Source organism: Podarcis erhardii (genome assembly GCF_964252035.2).
Source record: "Podarcis erhardii genome assembly, chromosome: 1".
NCBI lineage: Eukaryota > Metazoa > Chordata > Lepidosauria > Squamata > Lacertidae > Podarcis > Podarcis erhardii.
The window spans coordinates 43,308,125-43,325,820 of NC_138497.1; the positions used below are offsets into that span (position 1 = coordinate 43,308,125).

Here is a 17,696-nt window from a genome sequence, read left to right on the forward strand (position 1 = left end):
TCTTAAAGCCGGGCGGAAGTTACTGATCGGCGGCTTCTCTCTCCCGCTTACGCAACAGCGTAAACAACAGCAGGCCTCAATTCCCCCAGTTACTCTCAAATGCCGTAATAAGCAGCAGCTGAAAGAGGAGGAGCTAGGAGGGCGAGAATGCGAGTGCGGAGGACTTAGTGCGGCTGCGCAGGTGAGTCCGCCTTTTTGTGGGAGGGGTGGGATCCTGGGGACGGGGTCCTGGGTCTTGGTTCTCTCTGGGAAGCGGGGGGGGGGCTGCTCGAGACTGAGCTGCCTTTTGGGGGACAGCAGTCTGCTCTCTCTTCTCCTGGCGCTTGGGAGGGAGGCGTCAGAGGGGATCCTCAGAAAACCCTCAGAAGAGGAGTCGGAGCCCAGCCCAGCCCCCCTCCTCTTACCACTAAGGAGCCTTGCATATACTAGGCTCTTCCCTTCCCCACCTTCCCCATCATAAGACACCAAGAGGGGAGGGGGTTGACTCTTGAGTTGAAGTGCCTCTTTCTATGCCCATCTTTTAGTGGGGCGGACCTTTCCTTTTCTTACGATTTATCAAATTCGTATACTGCCCTGCATCCAATGCCTTGTTTTTGCTTTGAGACACATGCTTTGAGGAACAAATATGTATGTTTGTCGATGGTAACAACACTGGTACCATTAAAGGCTAGCCCATTTATTATGGCATCGGGTTTTGTGGGCAGTAGTCCATTTCCCTCATATACATGAAGTGTTGTCCTAAGTTACAGGTAGATATTTATGGGGGTGGAAATTGCAATCTGTGGTCAGAAGAAAATGCAATGCAAAAAAACAAAAACGCCAAGTGAGATAATTGTTATTTATGTTATTTGTGTGACCACTCACAAGTAAGTTAGCAACCCATACAAATGGGTTGGTAATACATGTAATATTTTATACATGTAGTATTTTAAAAATCCATTTTCCCATTTGTTCTACAAGTTGGTGTACTGTAAGTCAGTGATATAGCTTTGCAGACAATTACAGTCACAGCCCAGTCTCTACAAAAAAGAATAGATGAGCACTATTGCAAATTATTTCACTTGTTAGCTTAACCTGCCCACTCCCCTTTACTGGCCCTCCCTGCCCACACCTACAGCCTTGGCCGTGTGAGGCGGCTGCCTTGGACAACACATCTTGAGTCCCATTAATAGGCAGCAAAGTGTCTGTTGTTCTATTTTATAATTTTATTTTATAATGTTACAATTATTATTGTAGTCTTGCTGCCAGGAAGGAGGTGTTTGTAGGGTTTTCTGCCTCATGTGCCAAAATAGCTTTGATTGCCATTGGCTGCAATACACCCTGATCGTAGCGAGGAGGACATGCCGTGCACTGCTATGTGCCGCTTGGCCACAGACAGTAAAATATCTTGGCCAACTCCTTATGTTTTTCAATGTCCTTAGTTTGTATTTATTTTTGTCACTGTGATAACAAAATTTATTTATTTATTAATACATTTGCATTCCACCTTTCTTTCCAAGGAGCTCAAGGTGGTGTAGACCCTTCTTTATCTACATACTCAGTGAGTTTCATAACACAGTGGGGATTTTAACCTGACTTTCCCAGAACCTAGTCCAATGCTCTAATATCTCTCTTCTAACTTCTTGGACTGGTGGGTTTTTTTTTTTTTGTTTTTTAAAACTTATCAGCAATACTTTTATTGACATCAAACAGTCTGTTAGTATTTGACTTAGACGGCAAATGTGTTCTCCAGATTTCCCTGTATTGCATCTGTGCATCTGTTCTTAATCTTGGCGGCTCCTGCGTGTGGAGGATTTGGTTTCTATGAGGCGTTACATGATCTTGCTCTAAATATAAAAAAACTTTCTCTCTTTGGTTCATTGTGACTGGCTGGTCAGGCTTGGGAATCCCCTGCACATTTTTATGGGATGAGCTGTACGCTGCCTTTTGCTACCTTGCTCATGGGACTCCTGCTGACAAGAACCATGGCCTGGACCTCGACTGGAAAGACACATGCGGAACTGATCAACAATCTTTACAGTAAGTACAATACAGAGCAAAGAGAACCAAGGACCAGCAGCAGCCTGACGTTCAGGGCTCACCTCTAAAACAGCTGATGAAATGTTTGGATACTGTCCAAAATCCTCACTTATTTTTAGCATTGTTGACTTGACACCTATTTCATGGAGTGGATGTCAGTGTGAAAACCTGTTTTAAAATTCTACCTGCATATGAGCTTTAAGATTCTGGGCTCGTGTCTGTCTGCTCTGCCTATGTATTCAGCTATACAAGCAGCCACAAATGATGCAATAGAGAAATCCATCCTAAGCATCTAATTTAAGAAAGGTTATTCAGAGCATGCAGAGGCTCAGCTCCCCTACAGTTGAGGCAGGTAGCCATTTCTTCTAATGAGTTTCTTTGGGAATGCAATAATCCATAATTGTCATCCTCCTCAGGCTGCCTGTCTTAGATGGGAGCTTACTCAGACAGTACAGAAACCAGGAGAGTCAATCTGCCAGTGGCTATGATGGCCATAAAAAAGCAAAACAATTAACTGGGAACCTTTCTGTATTTGTCCATCCAACGATTGTTTATTATTATTTTTTAAGAAAATGAGTATATTTTGCAAGTTACAGCCCTGCCATTGCACCTGTTTTTCCTTGGGCTCACCCAGGGCACAGCTGCAATGTTAGGCCAATTGTGTGGATCTTTTCTGTGGAATGGATGATAATGTGTAAATGACATCCTAAGAGAGCACAGCATAATCTGTCCAGTTCTAGAGGTGAAATCTGAAGTCAAGTTCATTTCCCCAGTTACACTTTCCCAAGCTGTTTTATTGAACGTCAAACCCAGCTTAAAGCACTGTCTCTGAGAACAGATCTCTTTGTGTTTGGTATTTTTGGGTAAAGCCCTCATATGGAACAGGACTGGTCAGGGTTTATTTTTACACAAAGCTATTGAGAGCAATTGCTTTTTCTCTTATTTTACATGAAGTGTAGCCAGAGACCTGAATGTGAGCCTGTTCCCAAATTGTCTAGATGAGCTGATTTCTATTTTGCGGCTCATGGGAACAGAGGGACCAATTATAATCGGGGCCAAGGACGAGCAGAACCTCCCCTGCATCCAAATCCCAGCTTGCTATTGCTGCTTAGGATGGAAGGTAGGGAGGGTGGCCCACTGGTGCTGCGCCAGTTCCTTGGGCCCCTTGGGGAATTTGTGGGCTTTGGGTCTGAAACCTCTGTTGCCTTACTCCTATAATGCCCTTATTTGGGGGGGGGGCGTTTCTACTGGCTGCCTCTGGCAGGAGACCCACTGGCAGTAGTGTCCCACCATCTCGAGTGGAGCTTGGGCTTGTTATGTAATGGAGCCACGCCGCAAGCAAAGACGTGATGCATCCTAAACTGCCCACCTCTTAACACCAGAGGGTTAGGATTGCAAACCTGTACCAGCTTTTCACAGGCAGTAGCGTGGTGGTCTGCATATGTGGACTTATTTGCATGAACTGGAGCTGAGCAATGTGGCTGGGTTTCAGCATCAAAGGTTTATTTGCTGAATTTGGAGTCTAGAACAATAACCCCCTTTCCCTCTCCCTGGTGTGTTGCATGCATGTGTATGGATAGATAGTGGATACAATGAGAGCCTGTGTGGTGTGGTGGTTAGAGTGTTGGACTAGGACCTGGGAGTAAAGGTAAAGGTAAAGGGACCCCTGACCATTAGGTCCAGTCGTGACCGACTCTGGGTTTGCGGCGCTCATCTCACTTTATTGGCTGAGGGAGCTGGCGTACAGCTTCCGGGTCATGTGGCCAGCATGACTAAGCCGCTTCTGGCGAACCAGAGCAGCACATGGAAACGCCGTTTACCTTCCCGCCGGAGCGGTTCCTATTTATCTACTTGCACTTTGACGTGCTTTTGAACTGCTAGGTTGGCAGGAGCAGGGACTGAACAATGGGAGCTCACCCCGTCACAGGGATTCGAACTGCCGACCTTCTGATCGGCAAGTCCTAGGCTCTGTGGTTTAACCCACAGCGCCACCTGCGTCCCTTGGACCTGGGAGACCAGGGTTCAAATCCCCACTTGGCCATGAAGCTCACTGGGTGACCTTAGGCTAGTCACTGTCTCAGCCTAACCTACCTCACAGTGCTGTTGTGGGGATTAAATGAGGAGAGGGAGACCCATGTATGCCACCTTGAGCTCCTTGGAGAAAAAAGTGGGATAGAAATGCAATAAATAATTTTTTTAAAAAAAAAAGCAGTATAAATGTATACCTGTCTTTGGACCACAGTGCAGTAAAATTCAGTATCAAACAACATAAAAGTGATACTAAATATAAATAGTAATAAAAAGTATGCTGCTGTCAGCCTTATTATCCTCTCTCGTGTTTTTCTGTAGAAAATGGTGTGATTAAGTCTCAGCAAGTCCTTAAAGTGTTGTTGGCAACAGACAGATCCCACTATATCAAGTATTTTCCATATATGGACTCTCCTCAGTCAATTGGTAAGAAATGTTGCTGCAGACTGCAATGTCAGTTAAAGGAAATACTGCATATTTTAGAGACCGTATTGTCCATAGCATTGTCTTTTGGGAACTTTCCAAATCCTAGAATCTAAAGTTGGGAGGGATCTCAGAAGTCATCTAGCCCAGCTTCTGCTTAGATATCTCCAGCTCACCACCTCCCAAGGCAGGACTGTTCTACCCTTGAGCCATAAGAAGATTTCCTAACCCTTTCCCAGCATCTGCTTCCCTGCCACTTCCACTTGCTGATTCTAGTCCTGTTCTCTGGAGCAAATCCCTGTGAACAAATCTACTCCTTCTACATGACGGCCCTTCAGATATCTGAAGGTGGCTGTCAGGTCTCCACTTAATCTTCTCTAGGCTAAACGTACTCGGCTCTTTCAAGCATTCTTCATAGGGCATAGTTTCCAGATCTCTTAATGATCCTGGTCACCCTGCTCTGGACACCCCCCTAGTTTCTCAATGTCTTCCTTAAAATGTGGCATCCAGAACAGGACTCTACCTCAGATGCAGCCTGGCCAGTCTAGAAAGCAAGTGAAACCATTATTTCTTCTCATCAGGACACTATGGCTACTGTTCAGGCATTGGCTTTTTAGCAGCTGCATCACACTACTAACTCATTCAGCTTGTGCCAAGCCAGGCCTCCTCCACTCTATCCTTGCACCTTCATTTGTGTGTTTTGCACCTAAATGCAGGACTTCGCCTTTATCTCTGTCAAATTCCATTGTGTTAGTTTCAGCCCAGCGTTTTAGCAGCCCAAGATCATTTGAAGTCTTAATTAAGACTGAGAGTTGTCCTTTGTTTATGGGCTGCAAAAGTGAGCTCTGAAAACTAGCAAAGTGGACAAAATATTCTACAGATAGTATGTCAAACTGAAAGCTGAAAATCCTTAGGTCTTTGAGTTGTCTAGGAAAACTGAAAGGGCGGATTTGTGGTGAGAAACGTACAAATCGCTAGAAAATGCTCCAATTGTTGTAGTTATAACATGAAAAGCAAACTTATCCACAGCTTTCTTTCAGGGTACAAGGCAACCATCAGTGCTCCTCACATGGTAAGACATACTTTTACATCCAATAATATACAGTATTTGCATTGATAGCATTCAGTGGTTGAGGAAGCACAAAGGCCATGAACCATCGCAGCTGCCTTATGCAGAGTCAATTCATTGGTTCATTTGGCCAAGCGCTGCTTTCTCTGGCTAGCTATGGTGCTGGTTTTAGGCAATCTTCTGTGGTCCTGTTGCCTGAGATCCCCTGAAGTGGTGACAATGGCGAATTCTTTCTGCTAGGCATTGGCTGAACAATCCTGTGTGCTGGAAATGTGTGTAAACAAGCCCACCGGTTTTGGGGTGGTCCCAAACCCCTCAGAGCTTAGGACAGCTGTTCCTTGCTTCATTCAGGAATACAGATTGCACTCGCTGCTGGCTGGCTATCAGGTTAGAAATGTCCTGCTCATCATGGAGCAGAAGTAGGTATCTTGGCCTACCGCTTGACATCACCTCCTTTATCCTGTCTCAAGAGACAGCATCTGCCTTCTTCAGTCTCAGGCCCTTCCCCTCCCTTTCCATGACTGCTACTGAGGCTTTGAAGCCACCAGGAGGAGCTGGAAAACTTGCAGGCCCTCTCAGTCTCACATCACCCCTTGCATATCATCGAGGCTCCTTGGGAGCAGGCAGTCTAGTCGTTTCTTCTCCACACCTTGTGTGTGCCTCTACTGCAAACTTTAACATGCCTCAGAGAAATTCCTCAGCTGAAATATCTGTGGGCGTCAACTTAGCAGAAGCAACCTCAAAATCTTTAGTAAGACTGTGTATCTTAACCATCCTGCTTCTTGTTGCCTTTTGGCAAGGTGATCGTGAAAGATGCCGGTGTGGGAAGAGTGAGATATAGTTGCTTTCTCCCACAGCATGCTCATGCCCTTGAGTTACTGAAGGACCAGCTAGTGGAAGGAGCAAAGGCGCTGGATGTCGGATCAGGAAGTGGATACCTCACAGCTTGCTTTGCAAGGATGGTAAGCAGAATGGAAATTGAAAGGAAATCCTTTTTTTCTGTTTGGTTAAAAACATCTACTTGTAAAGCTTACCTTCTTAAAGAACAGATGATCTTATGCATATGTTTGGTGTTGCTTCTCTGTAGAGCAGGATTTGACTGCTGAAAATGATTGAATTTGGATAAATTGCAAGGGGTCTGCTAAAGTGAATTTTAGTTTTAACACAATTTTAACAAAAGCAACAAGAAACGCCTCTCTGCATATAGAATTCTGAAACTATTCCTCCACTGTCCTGCCAAGTAAATTGCTTAGCACGGGGGGGGGGGGGGAGATAGAATGAGGCTGCAGTCCTATACACAGCTACTTGGGAGTATGTCTCATTAATTCAACATGACTTACGGTAGTTCTGAGCAGGCATGCATAGAATTGTACTATAAGATTTTCCTCCATTGGAATTGGCCAATTAGTATTTTTAATGATCATGTGGAACACGGGACAGGTAAAATTGTAGGAATAACTGCAAAGGGACTGTTCATTTTCAAGGTAACCAGTCATTGGAACTATCCTTCTGTCATTCTAAAACTGGATGGAGAAATAATTGGATAAAAATTATCAGGCATTGCAAAAAAGGGTACCTCTCTGCTCTCTCAGATAATTTTGTTTGTAGTAGTAACACAGATTTGAAGCACATGTGGCATCTCTTGACAGGTGGGTCCCACAGGGAAGGCAGTGGGAATCGAACACATTGAACAGCTGGTTCATGAGTCCATCAAAAACCTCAGAGAAGATGATCCCTCTTTGTTGAGTTCTGGCCGAGTGAAACTTCTAGGTGAGCATCGGTATCCTTTGCAAATTTGATGCTTTTGAATTATGGTGCTGGAGGAGACTCTTGAGAGTCCCATGGACTGCAAGAAGAATGAAACCTATCCATTCTTAAGGAAATCAGCCCTGAGTGCTCACTGGAAGGACAGATCATGAAGCTGAGGCTCCAATACTTTGGCCACCTCATGAGAAGAGAAGACTCCCTGGAAAAGACCCTGATGCTGGGAAAGATGGAGGGCACAAGGAGAAGAGGACGACAGAGGACGAGATGGTTGGATAGTGTTCTCGAAGCTACCAGCATGAGTTTGATCAAACTGCAGGAGGCAGTGGAAGACAGAAGTGCCTGGCGTGCTCTGGTCCATGGGGTCACAAAGAGTCGGAAACGACTAAACGACTAAACCAACAACAACAACAAAGCTAGAACCCCTTCACACTTTACTTAGCAGGAACGGTTTCAGCCTAGCAATAACCCTAAGATTTGTTTCATGAAAATAAATGAACAAGCTACTGCAGAGGATTGCACATTTAGAGCTAGTTTTCCAAGCCTGCAGTCTTAAGCACACTTACATGGGAATAAGCACTATTGAGCGCAATTCTTACTTCCAAGTAACCACACACAGGATTGCAATGTAGAAGTATATTTTTGTAATGCAGTCTTCCCAGCCTGAAGCCCTCCAGACTACAACTCCCATTGGTCCCGGTCACACGACCATTGGTCAGGGATAACGAGGATTATGGTCTGAAACATCTGGAGAGCAACAGGTTGGGGGAAGCGAGAGTAATGATTTCTGAGCATCTAAAAAGTAATGGTAAAGGACCCCTGGATGGTTAAGTCCAGTCAAAGGCTACTATGGGGTTGCGGTGCAGGAGCCAGTATTTGTTCATAGCTAGCTTTTCCAGTTCATGTGGTCAGCATGACTAAACCACTTCTGGCACAATGGGAAACCGTGACGGGTGCCAGAGTGCATGGAAATGCCACTTACCTACTTGCCTTAGTGGCACCTATTTACAGTGGTGCCTCGCAAGACGAAATTAATCCGTTCCGTGAGGCTCTTCGTATAGCGGTTTTAACGTCTTGCGAAGCAAGCCCATTGACAGCTTAGCGGATTAGCGCTATTAGCGGTTTAGCGGCTTTTAGCGATCAGCTGTTAAGCGGCTTAGGAAAAGGGGGGGAGGGGAAAAAACCCGCAGGAACTCGCAAGACATTTCGTCTTGCGAAGCAAGCCCATACAGAAATTCGTTTTGCGAAGCGCCTCCAAAACGGAAAACCCTTTCGTCTAGCGGGTTTTCCGTCTTGCGAGGCGTTCGTCTTGCGGGGCACCACTGTATCTACTTGCACTGGTGTGCTTTTGAACTGCTAGGTTGGCAGAAGCTAGGACAGAGCAATGGAACCTCACCAACGTCACATGGATTCGAACCACCAACCTTCTGATTGGCAAGCCCAAGAGGCTCAGTGGTTTAGACCACAGCGCCACCCACGTCTCTTCAGCTCTGCTTTCCCAATTCCACCTAACCTTGGTAATATCAAAGAGCACAGTTCTCTTTTTTAGGTCTCTCACTAGGGTTATTATACTTCATTTTGATACCCCCAGTGCCAACATAATCTGCATACAAGTCTTCCTTGCACGCAGATGCCAAGTGAAAGGAAAGGCAAAGGAGAAGTGTATAGGAGAAGCTGCCATCTGAACAAGAACCTTCACTGCACATTCTCTTTCTCTCTCCACAGTTGGGGATGGCAGAAAGGGGTACCCTGAAGAAGCCCCTTACGATGCCATCCATGTTGGAGCAGCTGCACCCACAGTGCCAAAGGAGGTAAGAGAGAAAGTTGCCTGTCTCTTTCCTCTCAGCTCTGGCTTGGAACCTTTTTGAAGCAGTTAATTTACTAAGTCTAGAAGACAGTTGTGAAAAAAGTGTAACAATATGTTTCAGCTGTTATCATAAGGAAAGAGAACTAAAATTGAATAGAACAGAGACAATGTTTTACGTTCTGAAATCTCTGATGGCCTGGAGATTTGACCATGTTTCTATTGACATGAGGTGTAAGAAAAATGGTTCACTCTTGGCATTTCTCAGCAGGCAAAACATCACACAGAGAGTGTTTAGGTATAAGTGAGTAGCAAATGTGTTGCCATTTTTAATTTTTATTTTGGAAATGGCCGCTTTTCATGGACTACTTCAAGAGTCAGAGAACAGTGTTCACTTTGTCTTTCTTCCCTTTTGTGTGTACGTGGAAACTGAATTTCTCCGTTTTGTTTCTGTTTTGCCTTATTGCTCTTATTGATTCTTACTACTAGTTGCTGAATGAGCTGAAACCTGGAGGACGACTAATTCTGCCCGTAGGGCCAGAGGGTGGAAACCAGGTTTTGATGCAGTATGACAAAACCAAAGACGGGCAGATTGTGGAAAAGCAGCTGATGGGTGTGATATATGTCCCTCTGACAGACAAAGAGAAACAGTGGCCTCGGTAAATTATTAATAAGCTCCTACCCTCTTGTGTTCCAAGGCATTGCTGGATAAAAGCTCACTTTCCCCACAGTTACAGCACTACTAAAAAGAGAATCCCCACAGTTATAACACTACTAAAAAGAGAATCCCTATCACAGGGTGTGTTTTATTAGGCAAAGATATTAATATGCTTTGAGCAACTTCGTAGTGAAACCATTTTTTAAAAAACTGTGTATTCTCTTAAAACAGAGAGTAAATGTCTTGGGAAACATACAGGGAGTGGGAATCTTTGTCCCATGGACCAAATGTGGCCTGGCCTGGGTCCGTTTGTCCCTTAATTCCATTTTTTCCAGATCACACCCACCAGTTAAACCAAAAAGTTTCCCCACCCCAATACAGAGGTAACTTAATGTTCTTTTTAAGGCTATGTAACGCTGTGATAATAGGCACTTTTGCAAGAAAGCCCAATTGAACAAAGCTAAGCTTATTTTTCAGTAGGTTTGTAGGCTTCTCACAGGCATTCGGTTGTGAGAACATGATTCCAGACTAGATGGGCCACTGACCTGATTCAGCAGGCTCTTTTTATGTGGATTTGTTTGTTTGTTTATTTATTGCATTTACCACCCACCTTTTTCTTCAAGGAGCTCAAGGTGGTCTTTAATTTAATCTCCATAGCAACCCTGTGAGGCAGGTTAGACTGAGTATTTAAAAAATGATATTCAACTGCAGTCAGACATAATGGCTAATTGTGGTTTAATTAAAGCCGGATGTAAATGTCAATGGAGTGGGGAGGACGGGACACTGAACAATGGCAAGCCAAGAGCTGAGTTTCCAAACCAGGTTATTATAGCTAAACTGATATTGGGCAAGAGAAAGCCAGTGTTTCCGTTAGCCCTTGTTCACAGGGAAAATATAAGACCAAGTAGTGATTGTACTGTGCCTCGTGATACATGGGCTAAGGAAAACTCTATTGCCTCTTGTAAACACAGATGAATAGGTAGAATCTATGTTTAAAAAATCAGTCAGAATGTATATTTAAAAGGCTCACAAACATCAATTTTGAAGGTCAAAACCTTGAAACAGGTCCATAATATTTGGCCCAAGAAGATCCAGCATCTGCTGGGGGCATTTAATACAAATGATGCTATTGGCATGATCCTTCCCTGTGTGGATGCTTTGCTTGCATGCAGAGACAACACCCACAAATGGCTATTTATTCCTGCTTCTATATGTAAAAAAATGTTTTTATATCTGAAGTTTAGAAAATCTACATTGCCCTTTCCCAATATTCATGTCACTTCCCAACATTAAGGTCTTATTTTTCTAAATGAAGAGTAAAACTCCTGAATCAAATGAATTGCAGAGCCATCATTTTCCTGGAGTGATCAAGTCATCATAGATATTTGCATGTTAACCTAATGGCATTTCCCTTTTTACCTGTGATTTCATTAACTGCTTATATTATGGTCTCTACCACTTAGCTGTATATATTAACTTTGAGAAAACTCGAGGCAAGGAATACCATTTCACTTTGGGCAATATTTTCATCTCTCCAGCTAAGTGCGAACACTTGATTTTTGTGCAAATATATTCATGTATGTTTATATTAATTGTCAATTGTCTCTTTTTCTTTAGGGGTGAACTTTAAAGATCTTAAATCACTTTTAAAGGATCTTTGGAAAACCTGTGAACTGTGTTTGGAAAGAATAGGCATTCTTATGCTGTGCAGATAAATGCATAAGGCTCTGCTTCTTAAATGGACTTCTTTAATACTATTAAAGATAACAACTCTTGTAATGTGAGGGAAGCTAGGATCAGTCCTTCCACTAGGCTAACAGATTCATTTTCTGTTAACTCCAAGAACTCTTGGAATTGGAAGGCAAAGCAGAGTGATAGGTTCAAGACTGATAACTAGCATCAGTCCAGCTGTTTCATAGGATACAAAAAAAATCCTGCATGCCAAAGCAAAAGAAAAAGTTAAGGTGGGTGTTTGTGCACAATATGCCTTTTTATTATGCAAGGAAGCAATGCTTATGTGGCCGCCTGCTGTTGGGAGAATAATTTAATTGGTCTTCTACTTCTGAAAAAGGACATAACTGAAAATAGCCCGCAATCGTAACATCTCAATCTAATAAACTAATGAACTTGGATCTTGCTTTTCTTCTTTGTTTTTTCTATTACACTCATAATACAATTTGTCCTGCTGGATGAGGACTCTCCTCAAGCATCTTTTCATCAGTAGCCACCCATCTGTTTAAAATCTCACATGTAAGTCAGAATACCTGTTTGTTCTTACCTTTTGGTATTTGAAGGTGTACTGTCTCTACTCATGGAGGGAATACTGCTACCCACCAAGCTAATACCGTCGCCCTGCAGCTTGTACATATTGTCATCTGTAAGGTTGGATCTTCTTGCTATTTAATACTGGATAGCAGTGGGCAGCGTTTCAGCATCTTGTGCTGTGCCAGAAATGTATGACTCAATACAGAATGGGGTGTGTGTATTTCTTCTTTTTCTTTGGCAATCACTCATAGCCCAGTAAGATTGTCTTCCATGAACACGGTCTTAACAGTGAGTCCATAAATGACTTTGGAGACCAATTCTGGATCCACAAGTCCTTCCACAGTGTTGGACATAGGTTTCCAAGCGGGAGTTGATCACAGTGAGAGTTTGCCAAGCATGCCTTCCTCTTAGCATGTTTCTCCCTTTCATCCTGAGTTCAAGTGTCTTCAAAGTCCATGACACCTTTGATAAAGGCTGTTCTCCAATTGAAGCGCTCGCAGGCAAGTGTTTCCCAGTTGTCAGTGCTTATACTACATCTTTTTAGCTTTGCCTTGAGAGAGTCTTTAAACCTCTCTTGTTGACTACCAGCATTACGCTTTCCATTTTTAAGTTTGCAGTCAAGTAGATGCTTTGGAGGATAATCAAGCATCTGCACAATATGACCAGTCCAATGAAGTTGATGTGTAAAAATCATTGCTTCGACACTGGTGATCTTTGCTTCCTTCCAGTACACTGGCATTAGTTCGCCTGTCTTCCCACGTGATGTGTAAAAAAAATTGTAGTCCCCGGTGATTCTGATGGCGTTTATAAGTGGTCCATGTTTCACAAGCATACAATAAAGTTGGTAGTACAATAGCTTTGCAAACCAGCATTTTGGTTTCCCTGCGAATGTCCTGGTGTGGATGTTCAAAATAAAATGGAGCATAAAATTGTATGGAAGTATAGATCTGAAATTGTTGTTTATGGTGAACACTTTTCTATTCTCTAAATTTCTATTTTTAACTTTTCTTTCCTCTTTTATTCTCTTTTTTCCCCTTCTTCTTTTTGAACATTGCTTTACAGATGTATAAATAATTATGTTCATGTGTACATGCATGAAATGTGTTTCTTTATTTCTTTTCTTATTTGATATTCTTTTCTTTATTTTGTATTTAATAAAATTTAATTTTAAAAAATGGAGCTAGCTGGCTATAATGTCCGCGTAAGCTTATCGGAACCGTTTCCCCTGAAGGGCTTGCTTTACATACAAGCGAACTTCTGGCAGAATGAGCAGTCGCTTGTCAGGTCTGTCTTGTCGCGCGACTTATGCGTCACCGGGAGCGAGCTCGATTGGTTTAAGTGGCGAGGCGTCACCGGGCAGCGCCGAGGAGCCGTGTCGCCGCGACGCGCGGATCATGCGGCTGACTGTGCTGCGCTCGGAGCTGTGCTCGCGGTCGCTCTTGGTCGAGCCGGGCGCCCGGCGCGGGTTGGCAGCCGCCGCGGCCTCGCTCTTGCCCGGCAGAAGCATGGAGGAGAGCCAGGCGGGCGGCGAGCAGGGGAGCTCCCCTCCGCCCGTGAAGAGGCTCCGGCTGTGGACCGGGAAGGGGAAGGCGAAAGGGAAGCGGGCCGGGCCGGCCGAGGAAGGCGAGCAGCGCTACGTGCCGCCTCCCAAGAAGCGCAACCCCGGCGTCAGCTTCGGCCAGAGCCACTTCGCCGAGACCAGCTACTACTTCGAGGGCGGCCTCCGCAAAGTGCGGCCCTACTACTTCGACTTCCAGACCTACTGCAAGGGCCGCTGGGTGGGCGAGAGCCTCCTGCACGTCTTCGGCACCGAGTTCCGCGCCCAGCCCCTCGAGTACTACCGGGCCGCGGCCCAAGCGGGCCGCCTCCGGCTCAACGAGCAGCCCGTGCGGGACCTGGGCGTCATCCTCAAGGTGAGGCCGGGACGGAGGGAGGAGGTGGCGCCGGGGTCCGAGCGGCGGGCGATTTGGGGAAGCGACGTTTCCTGCTTGGCAGGGGGTTGGACTCGATGGCCCTTGTGGTCTCTTCCAATTCTATGATTCTATGACGGCGCGACCCTCCTGCTTGGCAGTTTGCAGGCGTGGAGTTGGCATGTTCGTATGCTCCCAAAACAGGCGATGAGGAAGTGGGGAACCACCCACAGGAAAGTAGTATAGGTGGATCAGTTACCTTGCTTTTTGTTTTGGAGTTGACATGCACACCTAAGTGGTAATAATAATTTTATTATTTATATCCTGCCCACCTGGCTGGGTTTCCCCATCCAGGAACAGTTTTGTCTCCTTGCCTGTCGAACAAGTTGCAGAAACCTACATACATGGTTGATGCCCGGAGGGAGGGGAGTTATAAATAGTATGGTCAGGAGGAAATGGCATGCAGGTAGACAGTGAAAATTTTCCTGTTTAAAGTGATGAAAACATATCTGTGAATTGTCACTGTTAATAAGCTAATTACCACTCTCTGTACTTATCATTTCCATCTGATCTCACTATATTCAATTTTCTCCCCCCACCCCCAAACACACACACTTCAAAGTCATGAATATATTTGCCTGCAAGTCTGGACCATCATTTCCTGCATCTGACAAAGTGGACTGTAGTCTACATGCAAAAGTTTATACCATAATAAATGTGTTAGTCTGTAAGGTGCCCTAAGACTCTTCATTGTTTTTGCTAATATTCTTACTATTTCATGGGAGCATGTCATTATGTACATTAATGGCAGAAAGCATTTTTGTTTTAGTTTGTAAAGATGTAAATTAGAATTCACTTTGCTCCCTGTTGTTGTTGGAACTAGACATCATAGAAATTGACATAATATGAAGGCCTTTACCTGACATAGGATAATGTATTTTCGATACAACAAAATATTTTCAATGTTTTAGTTAGGATGCAAGCCTAACCATCTCTACTAAGAAGTAAATCATATTGCATTCATAGTGGCCTATTCCCAGGAAGTGAGGCTAGGATTGCAGTCTTAGCTAAGTGCTAGAGTTTTATATATAAATTACACTGCTATATATAATGTTACCCACCTTGCGCATCCTTGGGGGATATATAACCAATAGATAATAATATTCCCTTTTATTATTTTCCCCATTTTTATTTATTTTTTAGTAAGTGGAGCTAATAACCATAATTCTTCACAAACAGGCTATTCTAGGAAGTTTCCTGCTCCTGCTAACGTACAGTAATTGTTTTGCTTTCAGAATAATGACTTCATCCGGAACACCGTACACCGCCATGAACCTCCAGTCACAGCACAGGCTATTGAGTTCCTGGAAGAAAATGATGAGGTTGTGGTTGTAGACAAACCTTCATCCTTGCCTGTCCATCCATGTGGCAGATTTCGGCACAACACTGTCATTTTTATTTTGGGTAAAGAGCACAACCTGAAGGAGTTGCACACTATTCATCGGTTGGATCGCCTGACGTCAGGCGTCCTCATGTTCGCAAAGTCTGCAGAAGTGTCCAAGAGGATCGATGAGCAAGTGCGACAGCGACAGGTGAAGCCCCGAAGGTTTTTGTTCACATTTTATAACCCACCCTTCCTCCAAATAACTTAGGGAGACATACAAAGGTGGAGTTATACTCTCCTCTTGTCCTCACAGCAACCCTGTAAAGTAGGCTAGAGTGACACCCATAGAGTTCATGCAGCGTTTGAAATTCACCAGGCGCATTTTGCACCTGGCTATTGGCCACTTGCAACCAAATAAAGGTGCCCGGGTGCCAGGATGGCACCTGATGTCTCTCCTCCATCTGGAGTGCATGCCTGGGGATCCTTGGATTTTGACTGTTTTCACACACTAGCAACACATCCTGTAGAATTCTATCTGTTATATTTTATCAGCACAATCAGAATGAATTTCAGGAACCCAAAAGTTATATTGACTTTCAAGCCATCTGGCCTCAAAATGACAACTAGGCATTCTATTTGGCAACTGTAGCCCTGGTTTAAGGCGTCATTTGGCACCTAGCTTATATATTTGAGTTTCTAACACTGGCTTCATGGTAGAAGCAGGGATTCAGACAGGCCCAACACTCCAACCACTATGACACATTATTGTTGTCTATAGAAAAATTCACAGTGAAATGAAGGGATTTGGTGGACATTACCCTTGCATAAAGCACTCAGATAGGCATAGGTACTGGTTCAGACCCTTGCCAGATACCATGTAGTGGTCTTTGTGGGGCTTCTGCATTCTAGAACTTAAACAGATTTTTATTTTTGTTTCCTTCACCCCACTTCCCCATACCCCGCAATAGCTGGAGAAGGAGTATGTGTGCCGTGTACTTGGAGAATTCCCAGAAAATGAGGTGACGTGTGAAGAACCCATCCTGGTTGTCTCTTACAAAGTTGGGGTGTGTCGAGTGGACCCCAAGGGTAAAGTCTGTAAAACGGTCTTCCGGAGGCTCAGCTACAATGGCAAGACTAGTGTGGTGAAGTGTTTTCCTTACACTGGCCGCACGCATCAGATCCGTGTCCATCTCCAGTTTTTGGGACACCCTATTGTTAATGACCCCATCTACAACACCGATGCCTGGGGTCCCAAAAAGGGCAAAGGTGGCCATATTAATAAGACAGATGATGAGCTGCTTCGGGCTTTGGTGGAGGAGCATCTTTCAAAACAGAGCCTGGGTATCCTGGACGTTGCTGAGGAAGATTTGAAACCCATCGTAGGAGACAGAGTGCAGGAGGCTGTGTTGGACACCGCTGTAAATGTCAGTTCTGGCACTCGTGAGGAATCTGCAGGTGGAGAAAAGAGCAGGATATCGGCATGTTCTCAGAATTCTGCTCCTCAGGCAGAGCTGCACAAGACGGAAAGTGGAGAAACTTGCTCAAATGAATCCTGGGGCGAAAAGGACCCTCTCTGTGGAGAATGCAAGATAGTGAGGCCGGACCCCTCACCCAAAGATCTAGTGATGTATCTCCATGCTTTGCGCTACAAGGGAGCAGAATTTGAATATTGCTCTAAGATGCCAGCCTGGGCACATGATGACTGGGAAGAGACCTGAGACTTTTAAAATACTCTGTAAAGACTGTGTGTTAGTGTGTGTGGGAAAGAAATGGAAACTTGCATTCACATTTTACATGTTTAGATGCACACTGAATTGGTCAGTTCATATGTAATAATCCTGGTTTAGTAGATGATTTATTAAGCTGGGAACAAGGGTCAGACCTGCATGCTCCCTGTTCCCTTGTGGTTTCTTTAAACCAGTTTCCCATTACATCTGAAGTAGGGAACTGTGGGTTTACTACCCAGGACCTGAAATCATGGTTAGTAAACCAACCTTGAACACGTTTTCTGCTTCAGCTATAACGGGCAACTGTAAGAAACCATGCTCAAAGTGCCAAACAGAGGGAACAGTGCCAGTTAAAAAAGAAAAGAAAAAGCTGTGTCCATGTTGATCCATTCTGTCCTAAGTATACAGTTTGGGGTGGGGTGTGAAGATGCTTTTAAATAGGCTTCCTTTTTAAGATCTCTTCTCTGTGGCCAGTGACTTCATTGCTAATCCTAGTTCCTTTTCTATGAATGGGCCAATGGGTTTGAATGAGAGTACACTGCAGTGCTTGAAGCAACTGCCTTTATATCAAGAGGTGGTTAATGACTAGACACTGGGCCAAATATGACCCATAGTGTATTCAGTCCATGGCTGCCTCTGCCACAT

General features: G+C 44.3%; 2 protein-coding genes across 5 annotated transcripts; both read left to right on the forward strand.

Annotated features, from left to right (window-relative positions):
* LOC309343689 (protein-L-isoaspartate(D-aspartate) O-methyltransferase-like) lies at positions 1-11,897 on the forward strand. Of its 4 annotated transcripts, none has more exons than XM_081865476.1 (9): positions 1-181; positions 1,878-2,019; positions 4,369-4,473; positions 5,511-5,542; positions 6,397-6,501; positions 7,189-7,309; positions 9,029-9,114; positions 9,597-9,766; positions 11,383-11,897. In XM_081865476.1, the coding sequence occupies exons 2-9, from the start codon at positions 1,908-1,910 to the stop codon at positions 11,393-11,395; spliced, it is 744 nt and encodes a 247-aa protein (XP_081721602.1). In that variant the 5' UTR covers positions 1-181; positions 1,878-1,907; the 3' UTR covers positions 11,396-11,897. The 4 variants fall into 4 exon arrangements, with proteins under 4 accessions (XP_081721602.1, XP_081721600.1, XP_081721601.1 ...); XM_081865474.1 differs by lacking the exon at positions 1-181 and adding an exon at positions 229-642; XM_081865475.1 differs by lacking the exon at positions 1-181 and adding an exon at positions 229-627.
* A 1,383-nt stretch (positions 11,898-13,280) lies between these two features.
* Positions 13,281-17,078, forward strand: RPUSD2 (RNA pseudouridine synthase domain containing 2). The gene is made up of 3 exons (XM_081862020.1): positions 13,281-13,943; positions 15,236-15,532; positions 16,293-17,078. The coding sequence occupies exons 1-3, from the start codon at positions 13,296-13,298 to the stop codon at positions 17,040-17,042; spliced, it is 1,695 nt and encodes a 564-aa protein (XP_081718146.1). The 5' UTR covers positions 13,281-13,295; the 3' UTR covers positions 17,043-17,078.
* The last annotated feature ends 618 nt before the right edge of the window (positions 17,079-17,696 follow it).

Bases quoted from the DNA above. Each gene is read 5' to 3' on its own strand.
- LOC309343689 (XM_081865474.1), top strand. From the start codon at position 583: ATGCCTTGTTTTTGCTTTGAGACACATGCTTTGAGGAACAAATATGTA. The intron at 2,020-4,368 runs GTAAGTACAATA...GTTTTTCTGTAG, and splicing joins ACTGATCAACAATCTTTACA to AAAATGGTGTGATTAAGTCT. The intron at 6,502-7,188 runs GTAAGCAGAATG...ATCTCTTGACAG, and splicing joins CAGCTTGCTTTGCAAGGATG to GTGGGTCCCACAGGGAAGGC.
- RPUSD2 (XM_081862020.1), top strand. From the start codon at position 13,296: ATGAGCAGTCGCTTGTCAGGTCTGTCTTGTCGCGCGACTTATGCGTCA. The intron at 13,944-15,235 runs GTGAGGCCGGGA...TTTTGCTTTCAG, and splicing joins ACCTGGGCGTCATCCTCAAG to AATAATGACTTCATCCGGAA. The intron at 15,533-16,292 runs GTGAAGCCCCGA...ACCCCGCAATAG, and splicing joins AGCAAGTGCGACAGCGACAG to CTGGAGAAGGAGTATGTGTG.